We start from the raw sequence: 22130 nt of genomic DNA, 5'->3' as shown, positions 1-22130 counted from the left end.
CAACTCCCTTCCCTTGAGGGTGGTTCTGACTAACAAGAGTGGATCAGACTGCCTTTATGCTGCCTTTATGCTTGAGCTGAGCAGGATTGACAGACTAACTGGGGTGACCCCGGGGTTTCACTGGAATCAGGCAGGCAGACAGACAGACAGACTGCATCTTCATCCCTTTGGCTCTGATGGGAGCTATTCTGAAGCTGGGAGCCAAGAATTCTCCTCCAGACCTCCAAGGAAACTCAAGAAATCTCAAAGGTGTGCATTCCTGTCAAGACCTGGAGAGGTCCTTGCTTCATCTATGAGGGTCATGGCTAGTGACTGAAGAGATCAGCATAGTTGGTATTCCTGGCCAACACACCACACACGATGACAAGCAGAAACTGAAATGACATTCAAGATTTGGAGGTAGATTTATTTAATACCAGGCAGGCACTGACTAGGAGTCAATTATTCCTCAAAATATAATGCCCCAACCTCTGGTGTCTTGGGTTTACGTGGGATAAGCAAGCAAAAAATACAGAAACAGAATGACTTGTCAGTTGGGAATTGATTCTTACAATATGCATCACAGTGATCAGCAGTTTCTAAAAAACAAAAGTAACAGGCACTGTAACTAGATGTAGTACCTGGGCAAATAACAGACTGAAGAATACTGGCTGGGGAGGGGACATCTGCTACAACTGTACTACCACTCTGGAAAACAAGCTTTTTAAAATTTTAATGGGACTTCCAGGAAGATGTCGGAGTGATGAACAGCAGAGAAGCAGGCAGCAGAATCCAAGGTTCGGTGTCCTGATGCTGGAATATAGAGTGAGGATGAGAAGGAGAGAAGGGGATCCCCAGGACCCAGCAAGAATCTGAAGTGAGAACTGAAACCCACAGAGTAAAGGGAGAGACCTCAATGCAGCAGGAGGTGGCAAGCAGCACTTTCTCCAAGCCCTGATTCACTGTCTCACTGACTCATCTGTGCCTCGAACCTGAGATGCATGGTGACTGCTGGTCACCCTAAGGCCTCTGCAGAGAAATACACCAGTGAAACAGCAATGGATGCCGCAGACTGCAGTAGCTGGTGAGTTATTCAGCTACTGGATGGTCCACAGGAAAGGGCACTGGCCAAACGAGCTCAGCATTCAGAGCAACTGCAGGCTGGTTCCATCTAGCGGCTCCCGAGGTCAGGGGAGCTGCTGAGTTCAAGTCAACAGGAGGTCAAGAAGCTGAGTCCAAACTGTCAGGAGGCACGTGGAGTGTTGCATGCTGAACAAATTGGGTTCCAGCCTCAACGAGAAACCAGTTTAAAATGCAATGGAACTAGACAAAAAAAAAAAAAAAAAAAAAACTACAAATAAAAAGGCTGGGGATTTAGCTCAGCGGCATAAGCACCTGCCTTGCAAGCAGGCAGTCGTGAGTTCGATCCCCGGTACCGATAAAAAGGAAAAAGACAAAATATAAATAAAGGTGCCAAATTACTAGTTACCGCCGTTTGTCATTTCCTAGTCAGTGTTTCATGCTACTGCAGATTGTACTACTTTAGTCACCATGACATAATTCTTCTGACAAGCCAAGACTGAGATTGCCTAAGGATCATAAATGCTACAATAGTCCAGTACCAAAGCGCCAAGATCTAGGCCAAATAGCAGCAGCTTCTCATTCCTGATAAATTGAGGAGGTACGATCTTACAGCAAAACCCAAAAATCAGCTACACACCTAGAAGACATCTCTTAGAAGAGATTTTAAATACTAGCAATAAAGCTACCTGCCATAAGCAATTTATAAGCACTAACCAAGGAATTAAACTACAAAATAAAGAAATGAGAAGACAAACCAGATCCAACTCAGACTTCCAACTCACCAAAGGCAAAACCAGGGAGCAATGAGGTGGAACAATTCAAAAGCCCCCCACCTGCTGGGGATTTAGCTCAGAGGCATAAGCGCCTGCCTTGTAAGCAGGCAGTTGTGAGTTTGATCCCTGGTACCGATAAAAGGAAAAAGACAAAAAAAAAAAAAAAAAAAGCCCCCCACCTGAACTCTCCGGAATTCTGTTGACAAAGTATTCAGGAATGTAGGAGAGATCAATACATTGTCTGTATTTTTGAGAAGATGACCCGGCAGCGCACAGCAAAGAAAGAGCCTCGCTGTCCAGACGCTGGAATAGAGCATTGTGAGAAAGAGGAAAAGTGGGTGCCTGGATCCAGGAAGAATCTGAAGCGGAATTGAAGCCCGTGGAGAGAGTAAGGAGGGAAACTGTGATAGCTCAGACCCTGGAATAAAACCCAAGGAAGCAAGAAATTAAAATTTGGGGAGCAAAAACTTTATTTTAGGCCAGGCCTGGAGTCACAGTCTCCAGGAGCCAATTTGGAGACTGCGCGCCTTACAGCTAGAAAGGTTGGGTTTTAAAGCCGAAAACCACAGGAATGTTGTAATCCCTGACACAGTTAGATAGCATCTGGGCCTTATAGAACTTCCTGTAATTTCCTTGAAGTTAAGCATTACTTGAAGAACAGCACATTTTATTACAGATAGCTGGATGAGGGGTAGGGGAGGGATTATAGGAAACCAATACCTAAGGCTTTTACAGCTTTCTCAGGAAATTGAAACTTAACCTACATAGATAGGAAGGGGAAAGGGGAGGGGGAGGCAGTAAGACGCATACAGAACAGAAAATGAGGCGCAATGGTTAAAACTAGGTTACAACAGAAACTTCAGTAAGGAAGGTGGAAGCTGGCGACGCCTTCTCCCTGAGACAGACTCACTGCATGAGAGGAGCAGTTTGAACCCACAGATGCATAGTGACAGTGACAGCTGGCGACCCCGGAGGGCTCTGCAGAGAGATGCATCCGGGCAGTGGAGGGAAATAGTGGGCGTGCAGGGCCGCTTGGCTTTGCAGTGGGAGAGGGAACAATTGGCCTGGAGCCACCCTGGAGATGGGCAGCTGAGATCAGAACTCAGCACCGCGCCTGGCTTCCTCTAGTGGCCGCCAGCAGGGCACAGAATGGGCGGAGGGGGACTGAGTGGTCTCTAGCAGGAGGTGCAGGCTCCCTGAGATTACCCACCACCCCGCCAAAGAGCAGCTGCTGGCCTGCTGTGCGAGAGCAGCTTGGCTCGGACTCTGCCTCCGCAGCTGTCTGCCAGTGAAAGCACAGGCAAACCTGGACAAATCTGAAAGTGGACTTTTTCTTTTTATTTTTTCTGTCTTCTCCCTCTTCTCTACTATGTTTGTTTTTGATTTTTAGCTTTTTCTTTCCTTCTTCTTCACTGTTTGCTCTTATTTTTATGTAAGTGTAAACATGGCTTCTGGCCTCCCTGTGGTTCAGTTCTGTTCTTTTCATCTCTTCCTGTGCTCTTTCCCTCCAGTCTTCTACACCAGTTTCCCAAAGCTAGCCTGATCCCCCTTGTTCTTTCAGCCTTATTTCTAATCTTTTCCTCATCTTCCAGTTCTCTATTTTTTCCTTAAACTATTTTAAATTTTAACCCCCAAGGACAAAATTGACATATCATTGTATGCTGTATATAATTTTCTGGATTGTTTTAGATTTTGTTACATAACCACAAATCTAATTTATATAGTTTAAAGTGGCAAATTTAAGGTTAGCTCAGTTTGTCATGTGGCAGCCTGTGTTTGGTGCTCTTGGTACCATTACAGCCAAAATTGACATAATTAGTCTAAACAGTTGTTGGTCTTGGCATTTAATGATTGAGACTAAGAGTCACAAAAAAAAAAAAAAAAAAAAAAAAAAAACTGTAACATAGTGCCAAAGAATTAAGGAATGGAGCAAACAACTTTCTGTTCCCAACAGACTGAAGAGAGGTAAGATCTTCCAAAAGACTCAAAACCCAAAAACCAGCTGCACCTGGAAGACACCTCAGAGAAGTAATCACCACCTAAGGATCCTAAATACTAGCAATAAAGCACTTCACCATAGGCCGTTTACAAGAATCGCCCCAGGAGTTAAACAGAAAGAAAGAAAGAAAGAGAGAGAGAGAGAGAGAGAGAGAGAGAGAGAGAGAAGGAAGGAAGGAAAGAAAGAAAGAAAGAAAGAAAGAAAGAAAGAAAGAAAGAAAGAAAGAAAAGAAAGAGAAAAAAGAAAGAAGACACTTAAACAAAATGCAACCCCAGACATGCAGTTCATCAAAGGCAAATCCAGGGGACAGTGAGGTGAGACAATCCAAAGCCCCAACCAGGTCTCTCATAACAACAATTGAATGAGCTCTAAAAAATGAAATCAGAAATAATCTCTGAAATAACTGCAAAGATGATGTCCAAAAAAGGACCATGCTTAGTGATGCAAGAACAGATACAGACAAAAAGATAGACGAGCTTTAAAAAATTATGGAGCAGAGGCTGGGGATTTAGCTCATTGGCATAAGCGCCTGCCTTGCAAGCAGGCAGTCATAAGTTTAATCCCCAGTACCAATAAAAAGGAAAAGGAAAAAGACAAAAAAAAAATTATGGAGCAGGGGATTTAGCTCAGTGGCATAAGCACCTGCCTTGTAAGCACATGGCCATGAGTTCAATCCCTGGTATAAAAATAAAGAGAAAATTATGGAAGCTCAGTACAGGAAAGAAATGGAATCCATAAAGCAGATTCAAGCAGAGATCCAGGACGATAAAAATTCCATTGAAAGTATTCGAAGCGGATTAGGCCATTGTGAGGACAGGATCTCAGATATTGAAGACAGGACTGCAGTTAGTGGCCAGGAAAAGAAAGGTTTCACAAAACTAGCAAGGGACCATGAGAAAACAATACAGCAGCTGCTAGATGAGACAAGGAAGAATAACAAGATTAATTGTAGTCCATGAAAAAGCAGGAGATACCACAAATGATACTTAGAAAATGTTCACAGACTTCATGGCAGAAAAATTCCCTTGCAGAGAAAGAATTTGACATGCAGATAGATGAGGCATACTAAACTCCAATTAGCCATGACAAAAAAAAAAATCTACAGCCAGACCTATAGTTAAGATTTCAGAAAATCAGTGCAAGAATAAACTTTTAAAAGCTGTTAGGGAAAAGAAACACATCACCTATGAAGGAAAGCCCATCAGAATCACAGCTGACTTCTCAGCACGAACTCTCAAGTCAAGGAGAGCTTGGAGTAAAGTGCACCACGTTCCACAGGAAAACAACTTTCAACCCAGATTTTTTTTTTTTTTAAATTTTTTTGTCTTTTTCTTTTTTTTATCGGTACCGGGGATTGAACTCACGACTACCTGTTTCCAAGGCAGGAGCTTATGCCGCTGAGCTAAACCTCCAGCCCCTGAACCCAGACTGATGAATCCTGTGAAACTATCTTTCAAAACTGATAGAGAAATAAGATGCTTCCATGAGAAAGAACATCTGAAGAAATCTATGACCACCAACCAGCACTCCAAAATGTTCTGAAGGACATTCTAGAAAGAGATAATAAGGACTACAGCTCCATGAACCCCAACAGAAGGAACCCACCAGGGAAGGCAAACAATTAGAAGGAGGGGGGAAAAGGGAGAGCCAACCACAGGAAGAGTCAAGACAGTCTCAGAAAGGCCAGGTGTGGTGCATGCCTGTTATCCCCCCACTTGGGAGGCTGGGGCGAGAGGATTACAGCAACTTCAAGGCCAGCCTTGGCTACAAAGTGAGTTCAAGGCCAATCCGAACTCATAGTATGACCTTGTCTTAAAAAATTGCTGTAGAGAAAAGAAAAAAATCACCTATAAAGAAAAGCTAATCAGAATCACAGCTGACTTCTCAGCACAAACTCTCGTGTAAGGAGAATTTGGAAAACGAAAAAGCCAAAAAAAAAAAAAAAACAACAACAACAACAACAACCTGGGGGCTGGGGATTTAGCTCAGCGGCATAAGCACCTGCCTTGCAAGCAGGCGGTCATGAGTTTGATCCCCGGTACCAGGAAAAAGACCAAAAAAAAAAAAAAAAAAAGACCGCCCCCCCCAAAAAAGAAGATCCAATAATATGCCAATACAAGAAACACATTTAATTTTTAAAAATTCATAGACTTTCCATTTAAGCCAAAGGAAAACAATACTCCATGGAACAGGAACCCAGAAAAAAGCAGGGGTAGCTATTCTATTTGCAGACAAAGTAGATTTTAGACCAAGATTGTTTAAGAAAGACAAAAAAAGTTCACTACAGAGGCAGAAATAACAATCATAAATACATATGCACCAAACATCAGCACACCCAACTATATAAAACAAGTATTAGTGGACACGAAAAATAAAATAAGCACTAATACAATTGTGATGGAGGACCTCCATACCCTACTGTCACAATAGATCCACTAGACAAAAAAATCAAGAGATAATAAAACTGAACCAAAGTTTTGAACCAATGGGCTTCGTAGATATCTACAAAGTGATTCACCCCTCGACATCAGAATAAACATTCTTCTCAGATGCACATGGGATGTTTCCCAAAATAGACCACATACTAGCCCATAAAACATACCACAGGCGGGCATGCTGGCACATGCCTGTAATCTCAGCAGTTGGGAGGCAGAGGCAAGATAATGACCACAGTTCAAGGCCAGCCTGGGCTCATCATGAATTCAAAACCAGCCTGAACTACACAATGAGACCTTGTTTCAAAAAAATCCTTAAGTAAATCCAAAGGAAATTATCTTGTAAATATTATCAGACCATAGTGTAATGAACTTGATTGAAAATCAATGGCAAAAAAAAAAAAGAAAATCAATGGCAAAAAATACCACAAGGACTTCATAAACACATGGAGATTAAATAACACCCTCCTAAACAACCAATGGGCCACAGATTAGAAGTTAAAGAAGAGGGGCTGGGGATTTAGCTCAGCGGCATAAGCGCCTGCCTTGCAAGCAGGCAGTTGTGAGTTCGATCCCTGGTACCGATAAAAACGAAAAAGACAAAAAAAAAAAAAAAGTTAAAGAAGAAATGAGATAATAATGCCAGTACAACACACTGGAAATAATGGGACCTAATGAAAATAATACTATACAGGAAATTTATAGTGATGAATCTTCATATCTGAAAACCATGACAATCTCAAATAAACAACCTAATGCTGAACCTCTAGCTTATAGCAAAATAAGAACAAGTCAAGTCCAAAGATCATATGAGGGAAGAAATTATAAAGATCAGAGCAGAAATTAATGCAATGGAAGATAAGAAAACAATACAAAGAATCAACAAATTGAAGATATGTTTCCTTAAAGATTAAATAAAATTGACGAACCCTTAGCCAACTTTATCCAAAAAAGGAAAGAAAAGATTCAAATCCATGCAATTAGGAATGAAAAGGGTGAAATCATAACAGATCCTATAGAAATCCAGATCACCAATACTTACTTTGAGAACCTGTATTCTAATAAAATGTAAAACATAGAAGAAATGGACAGATTCCTAGACACATATGAAATACAAAGCTGGATTAAGAAGATATAAACTTGCAAGCAGGCAGTCGTGAGTTCGATCCCTGGTACCGATAAAAACAAAAAAGACAAGAAAAAAAAAAGAAGATATAAAAATTCTAAATAAACCGGGGGCTGGGGATTTAGCTCAGCGGCATAAGCGCCTGCCTTGTAAGCAGGCAGTTGTGAGTTCGATCCCTGGTACCGATAAAAAGGAAAAAGACAAAAAAAAAATCTAAATAAACCAATATCAAGCAATGACATTGAAGACTGATTAAAAACCTACCAACAAAGACAATCTCAGGCCCTGACAGATTCACTGCTGAATTCTATAAGGAATTTAGAGAAGACCTAACACCACTATTTCTCAAACTCTAATGAAATTGAATAGGAAACAATACTCCCAGATTCATTCCTGGAAGCAAGCATTATTTATACATCATCTCAATAGTTGCAGAAGAGGGGCTGGAGATTTAGCTCAGCAGCATAAGCGCCTGCGTTGCAAGCAAGCAGTCGTGAGTTCGATCCCCGGTACCGATAAAAAGGAAAAAGACCAAAAAAAAAAAAAAAATAGATGCAGAAGAAGCACTTGACAAAATCTATCACCTAGCATGATAAAAATTCTACAGAAAATTGGAATAAACGGTCTTTATCTCAACCTGATAAAAGACAAACCAACAGCCAGCATCATACTGAATGGTCAAAAACTGAAAGCTATCACTCTAAAACGAGTAACAAGACAAGGCTGTCTACTATCACCATTCTATTTAATGTAGCTCTGGAAATATTAGCCAGAGCAATTAGACAAGAGAAAGAAATAAAAGGAATAAGGGTAGGAAAATAAGAAGTTAAATTATTCTTATTCCTGGATGACATGATACTCTACATAGAAGACCCCAAAAACTCCACCAAAAGACTTATAGATTTAATGATCAAATTCAGTAATATAGCTGGAAACAAAGCTGACACTCAAACATCAACAGCCTTGGCCAAGCAAGTGCGCCTCACGGTGGTGTCAGGGGTCTGAGCTGCCCAGCTGGCTGGCAGGAGATCACCATGCCTTTGGCCAGACAGTTACTACACCCTTCCTTGGAAGAGGAAAAGAAAAAACATAAAAAGCAATGGCTAGTTCAAAGTCCAAATTCTTATTTTATGGATGTAAAATGTCCAGGTTGCTACAAGATTACCACGGTTTTCAGCCATGCACAGACGGTAGTTCTTTGTGTAGGTTGTTCAACCGTTCTGTGCCAGCCTGCAGGAGGAAAGGCTAGACGCCCAGAAGGCTGCTCACTTAGAAGAAAGCAACACTAATGATCTGTACAGCTTCCTGAATTTTTTTCTTAATTTTTTTTTGTCTTTTTCTTTTTTATCGGTACTGGGGATGGAACTCACGACTGCCTGCTTGCAAGGCAGGCGCTTATGCCGCTGAGCTAAATCCCCAGCACCCCCTGAATTTGTTTTTAAACAGAAAGCTGTATCATAAGCTCAGTAATTGTAATGAACCTACCAAGATATATAATTATGTTTGATTTTGTAAGGTGCACAGCATTGAGCTCCTATTTTGATGGCAATTTTTCAATAAAGTTTTGATTATGGACAAAAATAAATCAATAGCCTTCCTGTTCACAAACAACAAATTTACTAAAAGAGAAATTAGGGAAACCACATCCTTAACAATAGCATCCAAATAAATGAAATACTTAGGAATCAATCTAACAGCATATTGAAAACTACAGTTTTCTATAAAAGAGATTGGAGGGGATATTAGAAAGATATTCCTAGGGCTGGGGATTTAGCTCAGTGGCATAAGCACCTGCCTTGGAAGTGTGAAGTCATGAGTTCAATCCCCAGTACCAAAAAAAAAAAAAAAGAAAGAAAAGAAAAGAAAGCTATTCCTTGCTTGTGGATAGGAAAAACCAATATAGTGAAAACAGAAAACGGTCATACTTTCAAAATTGTTATACAGATTTAATACAATGCAAATCAAAATTCCAACAACATATCTCACAGAATTAAAGAAAACAATTCTAAAATTCATTTGGAACCTGAAGAGACCTAGAATAGCAAAGGCAATCTTGGGCAACAAAGACAGGACAGGAGGCATCACAATCCCTGACTTGAAATTATACTACAAAACTACTGTGGTAAAAACAGCATAGCACTTACAAAAAAAAAAAAAAAAACCTCAAGACCCAAGGATCAGTGGAACACATTAGAAGATGTGGAAACAACTCCTAACATACTCAGTCACCTTTTCTATACGCAACACCTTTGCTAGTAGAAAGACATAATACCAGTGCTGTACAAACTGGCTTTCACATGCTTAAGATAAAGCTAGACTCATATCTTTTACCCTGCACTAAACTAAAGCCAAAATGAATCAAAGATCTAAATATTAAAACAGAAATACTAAGTCTGCTGGGAGGAAGAATAGGTAAACTCTTGAAGACATCAGTGTAGGCAAAGACTTTATGAACAAAACCCTGACCACACAGAAACTATCACAAAAAAATCAACAACTGGGATCTCATTTTATTAAAAAGCTCCGCAGGGCAAGAGAAACCACCAACAGATGAGACCATGGTGTGAGAAAAACTTTGCCAGCTGTTCCTCAAAGGACTAATATCTAGAATATATAAATATCTCAAAAAAAATCAGACCTCAAATTTAAAGACCCAATCCAAAATAGGCCTCTGAAATGAATACACACCTCTCAGATGGAGAAGTACAAACATCAAATAAATACATGAAGAAGTGTTCAACATCACAAGTTATTCAAGAGATGCAAATTAAAACAACGCTGAGATTCCACCTCACCCCAGAAAGAAGGGCCAGGATCAAGAAATCAACCAATAGCAAGTGCTGGCAGGGCTGTGGGGGAAAAGGAACCCTCCACTGCTGGTGGGAGTGCAGACTGGTGCCACCACTATGCAAATCAGCATGGAGAGTCCTCAAAAATCTAAAGCTAGAGGTTCCATTCAACCCAGGTGTCCCCCTTCTTGATATCTTCCCAAGAGACTTAAAAGCATCACACCACAGGTATATATGCACATCCACGTTTATAGCAGCACAGTTTATAATAGTTAAATCTTGGAAAGAGCCCAAGTGCCCATCAATCAAGGAATGGATAAAGAGGATGCGGTGTTTTACACAATGGAGTACTACTCTGCCATAATGAAGAAGAAGCTTGGGGCATTTCTAGGCAAAAGGAAGCACCTTGAGAACATTCTCTTAAGTGAAATAAATTGGACAAATGTGTAAATATCACAAGATTTCTCTGGTGTAAATAGAGTGTAAATAAGGACCAAAATGTAAAATAGATATTGGGAAATGGGGGGAAATATTCAAACGGGAAGGGGGACAAGGGAAGGGGAGGGGGAAAAAAAAGAGGGACAAGAAAAAAAGAATAGAAGGAAAAATAGGAACAAAGCTTTTGTAAATTAAGAGGGGAAGGAGTTGATAGGAGGGAAAGGGGAAAATGCATCTTAAATTCCTTATGATGCATGTTTATCATTACGTGTACCGGGGATGTACCAATAAAACACAAAGTTATAAAAAAGGAAAAAATGGAAACAAAGCTTTTGTAAATGAGCAGGGGAAGAGATGTTGAAGGCAGGCATGGAAAATGGGGGGAAAAGAAAGCAACAAGATATATCTTGTACCAATACAAACTCCCTATGATGAATATGATCATTGTGTATATCTAAAATGTACCAATAAAATGAACTTTTAAAGAAACTTTAACAGGACTAGGGATTTAGCTCAGTGGCACAGCGCCTGCCTGGCAAGTGCAAGGTCATGAGTTTGATTCCTGGTACCAAAAAAAAAAAAACATCTCAGCCTGTATCTAGAGTGTGACCCACCCATTCGACTCCTGGGTCCTAGCTCAGGCTCTGAGCCTAGGTCCTCACGGCTTTGAAACGAATGTTCACAGCCTGTTTGTAGCAGCCCCCATCTGGAGAGTGGCACCCAGCATGTGGAAGTACAGACAAGTCCTGCACCATGGTAAAGGAGGGGGCACTCTAGTGCCTGCCTTGCAAGCAGGCAGTCGTGAGTTTGATCCCCGGTACCAATAAAAAAGAAAAAAAGACAAAAAAAAAAAAAAAAAAAAGGAGGGGGCACTGCTAGCACCCAGCAGTGAGTGTGAACCTCAGAGCCTCCCCCAAGCTGGGTTAGAGAAGCAGACCAAAAGGGCACAGTTAATAGGGCTCTGAGGCTGTGTGTGGCAGCGCATGCCCGGAACCTCAGCACTCAGGAGAGAGAGGAGGCCAGCCTGGGCTGCATAGCAAGAGGCTCTCTCAAAAAACAAAAATCAATAAATAAATAAAAAGGAAGAAAGAAAGTTTGTAGAGGAGACTTTAGAGGTAAAAAGCACTTTCATTGTTTCGTTTTGTTTTATTTTGTTGTCTTTTTGAGACAAGGTTTCACTATGTAGTTCAGGCTGAACTTAAACTTGCTTAGTAGACCAGGCTGGCCTTAAACTTGCAGCAATTTTCCTGCCTCAGCCTTCTGAGTGCTGGGATTACAGTGGGTATCACCACGCCCAGCTTACTTTCGTTATTTTGATCATGAGTTTCACTGATACATACATGTATGTTTTATATATGTCTCCAAACATGTAATTGTCACATAAGTGTAGATTTAAAAATGCTAATATACCTTCATAAAGCTACTTTAAAAGAGGCAGTAAACCAAGTAAAAGTCAATTAGACCTCTATGTATACACAGAAACACTCAACCTCTCATTATAAGGGAGGCAAAAGATGAGGAGCAGAGAGATCTCATCGCTTTCCTCAGGTGAGGGCTCCTGAATCACAGGGCCACCTCCAGCTCCAGTGAGGCTGCCTAACACCCAGGAGGGCACTGTTCTGGGGCAGATGGTGAAAGGGTTTTGGCCCAGGCCAGATACTGTAGCCGGTAAAGCCAAGGAGCTCCTGTCTCTCCCTCTCTTAGGAATCTACCTCTGGCGCCAAACTAATACCAGTGGGCTACCTGTGCATCTCTAATGCCCCCCTTAGGCTCCACCCCAAGCCGAGGCTACTTATGTGCCTCACTCCACGTGTTCCACGGAGAGATCACCGACCCAGGGGTGGAGATGGTATGCCCCAGGGGTTCGGGGTGTCTCTCCCCGCATTCCCAAAATAAAGGTTATTTATATTTCATACTTCTTATTTTTTCAGCCGCGGCCGGTCCTTCCCCACAGTTCTATCAGATGGCACACAGTAAAGGGATACGGTGGATACCACTATGCCGCCTTACACAGAGAAATCAAAGATTTTGGAGGAGAGGCTGGGAGTCTGGGTCACAGTGCCCTGGTCCCCATCTATGGGTCTGATGCCACACCCAGGCCCCCTAGAGCAACCGGCAGTGGTGTTGGTTGCAGTCCAGTCTCAGCTGTCACCCAGTTGCATGCCCGGCTCTGTCCCACCCCATCTCTGGCCACTCTTCTGTGTCTCTCCAGTGACCCCTTGGAGGGTCTGGTCCCTCTCAGGCCACGAAGTTCCATCTAACTTAGCCATCTATAACAGAGCCAAGACCTTGCTTTCTAAATAACATTCCCACTGAGAATCAGGGCTTCCCATAAACAACGACTGCTGCCCAGGCTGGAGCACAGAGACACAGAGGCCCTAGGCGCCAGCTAAATGGCGTCCACTGAGCTGAGCATCAGATCTGTGCACAGGGAGGGCTGCTCTGTCCCTAGCCCCAGTGAAGCACCTTCCTGTGCAAAGCGCTTTCTGCATGAGAGGCCTTTGAAAAGCCTCCCGAGGTGCACTGAGAGGCACAACCCCCGGAGAAATGGCCACCAGAACTGGCAGTGTGCAGCGGGGGGTGGGGATCCACCCAGCCCAGTGGTGCTGCCTAGGACCTGTGGTGGAGGAACTGAACAGGCATCCTCCCCAGTGCGGGTCCCAGGTACCATGGGGAGCCCATGATCAACTCCCTACAACAAAGCCGTGGTTGGGCCCGTATACACTAGACCTGAATCAGACAGCAGAAGCGGGTGTCACAGCATTTGCCTAGACGTCCTGCAAGCCTCACACACTCACAAGCCAGGCTTTGGAAGGCTGATCCCATTGTCGATCAGCTGCAGCTCCGTGTGCTCCTAGGAAAGTGGGGCCTGGCCAGCAGTGTTTGTTTCTTTTTTCACAAGTTTAAATATCAGGCCGGGGACATAGTTCAGCAGCACAGTGCCTGCCTGGCAAATACGAGGCCTTGAGTTCAATTCCTAGTACCAAAAGAGCAAATAGTAAAAAAAAATGAAATAGCCTTTTCCCTCTAAGCTCTGATGTTTCTGAAGAAAAGTCCGCTGCTACTGCTCCTGCCGTCACCACCTCTCTAATCAGTTGTTTTTTCTCCTCCTGCTTTCAAAGTTGTTGGCAGTTTGACTCTTATGTGACAGCTGTAGATTTCTGTGCTTGTATTATTTCAAGCTTGCTGATCCTTGGATGTGTGATTCTTCACCAGTCCACAAAGCCGGAGACTAGACTTTTGTGTATTCTTTGGTCTTTGCCTTTCCCCTACTCCCAGTCATGTTATGTGTTGTTATTTGTATTTGTACCCTGATGTGCCTTTCCCTGTTTACAGACCCTTTTCTCCTGCACTCTTGACCTTCTCTCAAATTCACTGAATATTTCTTTGGTTGTTGAGCTCCCTCCTGAACTTGTTATTTCATTATTGTACTGTTCAACTCCAGAATTTCCATGTGGATCTTTTTTAGTCATTTCTCTATCTTCACTCATCTGTTTGATGATTATCATCAGAGACTTAAAAACCTTTTCAACTGTGTACAGTGATGCATCCCTGTAACCCCAGCTGCTAGGGGTCCTGAAGCAGGACCAAATTCAAGGCCAACCTAGCAATTTTTTAAAATCTTATTGTTGGTTTTTTTGAGGCAGGGTCTTACTGTATTGTTATGTCATCCAGGCTGACACAGCATTGAACTCTTTATGTAACTAGCCCAGGGTGGCCTTCGACTCACTGCAATCCTCCTGTCTCAGCCTCCCAAGTGCTAGAATTACAGGCATGCCACCAAGCCCGGTTATTTTTAAAATTTGAGACAGTCTTGCTAAATTGCCCAGACTGCTGTAATCCCAGCACTTGGGAGACTGAGCCAGGAGGATCACGGTGAGTTCAAGACCAGCCTGGACTGCATAGAGTGACCCAGCCTCATAAGAACAATAAAAAATAACAATAAATAATTTCCTATCGAGGCCACACCCTCGGGATTTTAAAATTCCGACGGAGGCGAGGACGAAACGGGGTACACGTTCTGTGGGAAGGACAGAGGGGCCTGAATTCGCTGGGGACTTATTTTCCACAATAGCGCGAGGCTCCCGATCCCCCGTGGGTCTCACAGTCGCCTAAGTCCGCACACCGGCAGCCACTAGGTTGCTCCGGACTTCCTCCCCGCTCGGGCCCCTCAACCCTCGGTGCGGTTTCCGGGGGTCACATTTTCCATAGCACCGCCCGGAATTCCTGGCAGCGCGCTTCCGTCCGCGGCACTTCCGGTGGCGCGGTGTGACCGAGCTCTGGTACCGACTGGCAGCCACGGGGTCCTCTCGGCAGCATTGCAGACTGAACGCGGACTGGGGTGGCCGCGTCCCTTCGTCGGAGCGTGCCCGTCTGCGCTGGCCCTCCAGTTGAGCTTGGCTTGGCCCGCACCTCAGGGTGCGAGGAGTGAGCCCAAGACGAGCTCTCGCCGCCACTGCCGGTCGGGAGCGCCCCGCGGGTCGGGGGCGCCGCGGCGCAGGGCCCGGGAGGCAGGGCAAGAGGCTCTCGGGCAGAGCGGGGCGGGGTCCAGTGCGCCCTGGTGCTCCTGCCCGTGAGAGGGGCGACGCAGGCCTGGCGAGGACCCGCGCGGAGGGGCGCGGTCGCTGCTCACGCGCGACCAGGGCCGGCAGTGTCATCGCCGCACGCGTCCCGGGTAAGGCATCAGCCGGACGCCTCTTGCCCGAGCGTGTGGCGTCGCGGTCGGGAGCGGTCACTCCCTCGCAGTTGAACCTCGTGCCTTCACCCGGTTTGGCTCCGCACGCTGGACTCCCTGGACGCGGCCGCACCTTGTTCTCTCTCCCCTCATTGTGGAGACCATGCCTAAGCTGCAGGGCTTCGAATTCTGGAGCCGCACCCTGGGGGGAGCTCGCCACGTGGTGGCGCCCATGGTGGACCAGAGCGAGCTGGCCTGGCGGCTCCTGAGCCGCCGCCACGGGGCACAGCTCTGCTACACCCCGATGCTGCACGCGCAGGTTTTTGTGCGCGATGCCAACTACCGGAAGGAGAACCTGTACTGCGATGTGTGCCCTGAGGACCGGCCGCTCATCGTGCAGGTGGGCAGAGGGCCCCTGCCCCCAGCTGGCAGCCTAGCCCTGGGCCCTGTGGAGCAGTCTTCCTTCTGCCTGGGGCTGGCACTCTCAGCTTTTCGTATCCGCTGAGAGGGCCAGGTCCACCCAGCCCCAGCAGTGACACTGGAGCAAAGCATGGCTTCCAGAAAGCAGACCCTTCCCCTGAGGACTCTCTTCCGTGAAGGGACAGCTCGGGTGACAGACTGGAAACTCATACCCTCCCTTCTCAGAGCAGGGAACATTGCTGTTCAGCAGTTGGCACTTGTAGCTTCTGTTACATACCCAGAGGGAGCCTGTAGATCGCCAACCCCCACTGGGGTGAGATTCTGCAACCTGCTTTGTCATTGTAAATGTTGATAGGACAGCAACAGTTAACCCCTGAACTACACCCTCTCCAGGCCTGCTGGAACCTGTCACAGGGCTGGGCAGTGAAGAACCAGGCCCTGGCTTGGCTTGTGGGTGACTTCCTTGTCTTCTGTAGTTTTGTGCCAATGACCCAGAGGTGTTTGTCCAGGCGGCTCTCCTAGCTCAGGACTACTGTGATGCCATCGACCTGAACTTGGGTTGCCCACAGATGATAGCCAAGAGGGGTGAGTTCATTTTGTTAGGGTCCCATGTGGTGTGGTAGGCTCTGCCCAGCCCTGTGGGTGGGAGTGGGCGCTGGGGAGGATTGGCTCTGTTTTTGGTCACAGTGGTCACTAGGCTGGAGGAGGGTCCCTCAGGGCTTTTCACCTCTTCATTGAGCTTCTCCCCAGATAAATAGGCTTGCGGGGTGTGGGGGGGGGATTTAGCTCAGTGGCATAAGTGCCTGCCTGGCAAGTGTGAGGTGGTGAGTTCAATCCCGGTACCAAAATAAATAGGCTTTGGCAATTGGAGGTCAGCACCCTGACTCAGGTCACAGTGTTCACTGACTTTTTCTTCCTCACTGGGCCCCTCAGCTGGTGCTTGTGGTCCTAGACCATGTGGCAGGTATATTCTGTGCAGCTCCCCAGGGAGAGCACCCCAATTAGATGCTGATTAAACTGCTGGATTTCATGACAGTCCTCCTGCTCCAGCCAGAGACATTACTGCTTTGGGGTTGCTGTGAGGGCTGCCATTTGGCATGCAGCCTGGCTGTAGGGTCTTCGGTGTCCCAAGGGGCTGTCTGGCAGGGGACTTGTGACCTGTGTAGATACAGAACCACCAGTGGGCCACATTAAGCAGGTGTGTTTTAGGCAGTCTGGACACCCGTGTCAGGGCCACACTTGTCCTCCACAGGTCACTATGGTGCCTTCTTGCAGGAAGAGTGGGACCTGCTCCAAAGAATGAGTAAGCTGGCCACAGGCCACCTTATGGGAGTGTGAATGAGACCAAAGAACAGCCTTCAGGGGTTCAGGACAGGACAGTGGTAGCAGTGTCCTGGGGGTCACTCTGGGGGCCCTGGCTGCAATAGTCTCTGCTTGAAGGAGATGGCCGTGGAGAGTACTACCTGACCCCCTAGAAAGAGTAGGTGTGGGAGAGTGATCTTGCTCCATCCCAGCCTCCTGGGGGGCAGAGCTAGGTCTCTTAGCTGCCATCACTGGGAGCTGGCATTGGCCTATGTAAGAACTTTACGACTATGATGTGTACAGTCATTATGTATATCAAAAATGTACCAATAAAATCTGATTGGAAAAGGAAAAGCCAACTCGGGTGACAGCCAGAGCTATTTTGCAGGAAAGCTGGTATCTGTCTGGGCTTAGCTGCTTGTAGGTTCTCAGAAGCCTTGTCTCTTCCCAGTTCAGCTGGCCCATGAGAAACTCTCTGTTCCTGTCACGTGCAAAATCCGTGTCTTCCCAGAGATTGATAAGACCGTGAGGTACGCCCAGATGCTGGAGAAGGCTGGCTGCCAGGTGAGGGCCTTGGCTTGCAGGTGTGGGCATCAGGCCTAGCAGGCAGCCAGTCCTCGGGTTCCAGCAGCATCCAGTACTTCCCATGGAGCTTCAGGGCTGAACAGGCTCCTGCCCTCCTGCCACCTCTTCCCTTGTGTGTGGGAGGCACCAGGACATTTCCTGAGCTCTTGAGACCTCCCATCCTGGCTCCAGGGCATTGTTCCCACAGGGAGTCCCCTTAGGCTCACCACCGTGTCCCTGGTGCCAGCCAGCACCTCCTTTGAAGGAGCTCAACGCCCATCCTTCCCAGAGGATTAGGAAAGGTTGGTGGTTGTTGGCAGACCTGGCTTCTTGTGTGTCCACTGTATGTTGAACCTGCCTGGTTGAGGACTCGAGGAGACTGTCCCTAGCACCTCCCTCTAGGCACTTAGCTTCTGGAAGTGGACAGAAGTCTCTGATCCTAGGTAAGGCCTAGGCAGGGATGCAAACTTTGGCCTGCTTCCCTGTGCTCTGCCAATCACAGGTCAGCCTGGAGCTCATCTCCCCCCACCCCAGTCTTGGGCCTTACATAACAAAGATGCTGCCTCCTCCCGGCTTGGGGAAGAGTATAAGCTTCCTGGATGCAACCTAGCTTCTCCCAAAGGGCAAAGCGTTCAGGGCCTTTGGGGCTGGGGAATGAGCCAGGCCCAAGGTGGCCTTGTCTCTGCCAAGCTGGGGGAACTGAGACTGAGGGAGAAGGTCTAGAGTCAATCTAGGGGCTCTCCCTGGCCCAGGGTTGAGGTGTACACTGGTCTGCCCTAGCTGCTGACTGTGCATGGGCGCACCAAGGAGCAAAAGGGGCCGCTGTCAGGAGCAGCATCCTGGGAGCACATTAAGGCTGTACGGTAAGTGGGCTGTAGCCCTTAGTTCTTTGACCTTCTTGGTTGGGGGGGAAACATAAACCCAGGGCCACACCTTGGGGTGCTCAGAACCCCTAATGCTCATGAGCAGCCAGAGGGACTGGGGACTGCTGGGCAGGGGTAGAGGTCTGGGGCAGCAGTGTGGTAGCAGGTGACAGGACCTGCCAAGGTGGAGTTTGGAGGCCACTTACCCCCTCCCAGGTGGCACTGTCCTGGTGGGGCACAGGGTCAGGCCTTTCTGTCTGGACAGGAAGGCTGTGGCAATCCCTGTGTTTGCCAATGGGAACATTCGGAGCCTGCAGGATGTGGAAAGGTGCCTCCAGGACACAGGCGTGCAGGGTGTCATGAGTGCAGGTGAGCAGATGGATACCTCAGCTCTCATCTGTCCTGGATGGTCGGCCCAGTCCTGCCTCAGTGGGAGGTAGCTGGAGGTGTCTACCGCCCTCCACCAGTTTCCCTTCTCTTCCAGAAGGCAACCTGCATAACCCTGCCCTGTTTGAGGGCCGGAGTCCTGCCGTGTGGGAGCTGGCAGAGGAGTATCTGAACATTGTACGGCTGCACCCATGCCCACTGTCCTGTGTCCGGGCCCACCTCTTTAAACTGTGGCACCACACGTGAGTCCTGCACACAGGGCCATGAGGGGCTACCCGGGTGTGCTGGACCATGTCCCTGGCCCAGCTTGCTGCTGAATGCAAATGGCTGAACATGGGAGTGAAGACAGCGGGGGTGGGGTGGGGTGGGGTGTGCACCTGTGCTTAGGGGCCAAGGACCAGGCCCAGCTCCTGGTACAGCTGTTTGCCTTAGGCTGCAGGTACACCAGCAACTTCGAGATGAGCTTGCCAAAGTGAAGACCCTGGAGGGCATCGCTGCTGTGAGCCATGCCCTGAAGCTTCGGAGTCAGGCAGGTGTGGGGCTGCGGGAGCCCCGCTCTGTGGTGGCCAGAGGCTCCGGTCTCTGAAGGCGCCCTTGGACTTTCACAGGAGGACATGTCCAGGCAGGAGGAAGGAGTGCAGCCAGCAGGCAACCTGCCTTTCTTCCACTGGATCTGCCAGCCCTATGTCCGGCCAGGGTAATCAAGGAGGGACGCAGGCCATCCTTAAGGCTCCTGAGGGAAAGGAGGCGGGAGGCTGCAGTGTGCCGGGAGGCGGCTTCCCCATTGCGCCAGGCCTGCTCCATAGGCTGCAGGGACTTGGTGGCTCAGCTGTACTTCCCTGTCTTCTCCGTGGGCGCTCGTTTCCCCACATGCTTCTCTAGGCCCTCCTGATCCTGGCTAGATCTGTCTGTAGGTTGCAGGGTTGCAACTTGGGTGGGTTTTTGGAAGTGAGATGGGCTGTCCTCTTGGCTGTAGCCCTGCCCAGGCTTGGTGGCCCACACCCTGGGCTCCTAAGCTTTGGACACCAACCCAGAAGCTCAGCCTGTGTGGCCACTCACTGCACTGTGTGGGCCGTGCTGGGTCAAGCCAGTCAGGTTAAGGGGACCCACATTGGCCATCCACCTCTCCTCACTGAGACAGTGACCTGAGCTCCAGCCCACCGACCACACCTAGCCTGTTAGCTCTGTGCGCGTCCCTGGCCCTGCTCATGGTCCTTTCCCTTCAGGCCCAGGGAAGGCAGCAGCAAGCGCGCCCTGGAGGAAGAGGAGGGTGGCACAGATGGCCTTTCCAAGAACAAGCTGAAGAAGCAGCTGAGGAACCCCCATAAGACCTTTGATCCTTCCCTAAAACGTAAGCACCGCTCCGCCTCTCAGGTCAGGGAGGAGTAGGCAGGGTCACGCAGGAGGCCTCCTCATGGCTGTGTCTTCCCTTCTGCTGGGAACAGAAGCTCATCCAGGCTTTGTCCACAGCACTCACAGTCCAGAGCCAGAAACTGCTGGGGATGTTAGCACCAGCACACTGCGCAGGGCCTCAGAACCCTCCAACTGTCGTGTCACAGATGCAAGGCCTATTTAGTTTGGTCCTGCCCTGATCCTGCAGAAAGGGCTGTCTGCAAGTTAGGCTCTTGTGTGTATCCCAACCCTTAGGGGCAATCTGAGTGGATGCTTGGTGCCCTGAGGGAACATCCAGGAGTCATCAGCTTAGGTGGAATGAGGGGGCTCCCCCTTTTCAGGCAGACAGACTTGTTCACTCAGCTTTTTGCCTTGGCCTCAAGGCTCTTGCTGCCATGATCCCAAGTCCCAGAGCCCGCTCATCCCACACAGGTGTGGCTGCTTCCCCTTCCCCAGCCTGCTCTGACAGCTTTACAGACGAGGGAAAAGAGCTCCCAAACCCACACACCTCCAGGGCTTGGCACCGCATAGAGCCAGCCAGCAGTCCCTACCTGCCACACTTCCTGCCACTGGCACAGGAAGGGCTACTTGGGGCTGAGGTCCTGAGTTTTTGCTGTGGGAAAGTGAGGGAGGTCATTCCCTGGACCCTGAGGTACAGGGGAATGGGGCCGGTCTCTGCTGAGACCCAGCCCACCTGCTGCCTGCTAGCCTTCTGGCAAGAGTGCACCCCACTGCATCCTGACACCCAGCCCTTGCAAAGGGAAAGGCAGACATGGGCAGCTGGCATCCTCTGCCCTCCCCCAGCCTCCTAGCTGTGCTGCTGCCCAGTGAGCTATGTGGAGGCGGACAGTAGCCACAGTTGGCTGCTTTGGCCCATCTCAGACATAAAATCATTCAGTTGGCCCCTTTCGTTTTCTTTTTCCAGCAAAATACGCAAAATGTGATCAATGTGGAAACCCGAAGGTGAGTTGGACTTGTTGCTGCACCAGTTCCTGGGTGGGTGGGCACAGTAGCTCCCACTAATCCCTCTCAGGATCTCTGCTCGGGGTCTGGCCTTGGGCAGCCCCTTGCCTTCGCACCAATCCTCCCAGAGGAGAAACAGCCCCTTCCACCCCCTGCCCTGGCCTGGAGTGAGAGGAACTGGGCCAGGGGCAGTGCCCTGCTGCGCTACGATTCCTGGGGCTGTTTCCAGGCATGGGCATCTGGCCAAGGCCAGCCCAGTCCTGATAAGGCCATCAGCCCCAGGCTCACCAGCTTTCCTGTGCCAGGGCAACAGGTGTGTCTTCAACCTATGCCGTGGCTGCTGCAAGAAGCGAGCCTTCAAGGAGACAGCGGACTGCCCAGGTGAGGGGATACTGGCCACAGTCCCTCTACCTCCCACAGGCAGTGGACTTTCTGACCCCAGGTCCCCTCTTACACATCCCTGCCAGGTCACGGACTACTTTTCAAAACCAAACTGGAGAAGTCTCTGGCCTGGAAGGGGACCCAGCCTGGGCGGCAGGAGCCTCCGCAGGTGGGGTCTGGAGCACCCAGTGTTTTCTCTGAGGTCATTGGCAGTGCCCTGGCCTGAGCAGCCAGCAGGAGCCACGCACACCCCAGGGCTGTGCTGAGGCCTGGACATTTCGCACTAAGAACGTGCCTTTAACTCAGGGAACCTGCCACTGGACAAGAAGAGGCAGTGACGTCCTCCCTGGCCTGTGCTAGGGGCCCAAGCTGCACCTGCCCTATGCTTACAGCTTGTGTTCTCAAACATAATAAACTGTTGAAAGGTGTGTGTACAGACCAACACCCCTCAGCACCCCCTGGCCCCTAAGCCTGGAGCTGCTGTCCTGGGCCAGCCAGGAAATGAGCTGTGTCTGCAGAGAACAGCCTCCCTAAGAGTCCAGAAAAAGCCAGGACAGTGCC

General features: G+C 48.2%; 2 protein-coding genes across 2 annotated transcripts; both read left to right on the top strand.

Moving 5' to 3' along the window:
- The first annotated feature begins 8414 nt into the window (after positions 1-8414).
- LOC100714280 (small ribosomal subunit protein eS27-like) lies at positions 8415-8684 on the top strand. Its single transcript, XM_063242085.1, has one exon. The coding sequence runs from the start codon at positions 8430-8432 to the stop codon at positions 8682-8684; it is 255 nt and encodes an 84-aa protein (XP_063098155.1). The 5' UTR covers positions 8415-8429.
- A 6776-nt stretch (positions 8685-15460) lies between these two features.
- Dus1l (dihydrouridine synthase 1 like) lies at positions 15461-21997 on the top strand. The gene is made up of 13 exons (XM_003464825.5): positions 15461-15697; positions 16194-16302; positions 16970-17020; positions 17471-17583; positions 18364-18446; positions 18712-18815; positions 18931-19075; positions 19266-19362; positions 19442-19530; positions 20060-20184; positions 21151-21188; positions 21494-21569; positions 21656-21997. Exons 1-13 carry the CDS (start codon positions 15461-15463, stop codon positions 21793-21795), a joined length of 1407 nt encoding a protein of 468 aa, XP_003464873.1. The 3' UTR covers positions 21796-21997.
- Positions 21998-22130: the final 133 nt, after the last annotated feature.

Source organism: Cavia porcellus, unplaced genomic scaffold (genome assembly GCF_034190915.1).
Source record: "Cavia porcellus strain 051 isolate PalLab524CR breed Dunkin Hartley unplaced genomic scaffold, mCavPor4.1 scaffold_32, whole genome shotgun sequence".
NCBI lineage: Eukaryota > Metazoa > Chordata > Mammalia > Rodentia > Caviidae > Cavia > Cavia porcellus.
Note: the sequence above shows the minus strand (reverse complement) of the source record. Positions and strands in the feature narration are given on the sequence as shown.

Excerpts from the sequence above, each read along its gene's own strand:
- LOC100714280 (XM_063242085.1), top strand. The coding sequence starts at position 8,430 with ATGCCTTTGGCCAGACAGTTACTACACCCTTCCTTGGAAGAGGAAAAG.
- Dus1l (XM_003464825.5), top strand. The coding sequence starts at position 15,461 with ATGCCTAAGCTGCAGGGCTTCGAATTCTGGAGCCGCACCCTGGGGGGA. Across the intron at positions 19,076-19,265 it reads TTTAAACTGTGGCACCACAC|GCTGCAGGTACACCAGCAAC; the intron begins GTGAGTCCTGCA and ends TGTTTGCCTTAG. Across the intron at positions 19,363-19,441 it reads CCCTGAAGCTTCGGAGTCAG|GAGGACATGTCCAGGCAGGA; the intron begins GCAGGTGTGGGG and ends GGACTTTCACAG.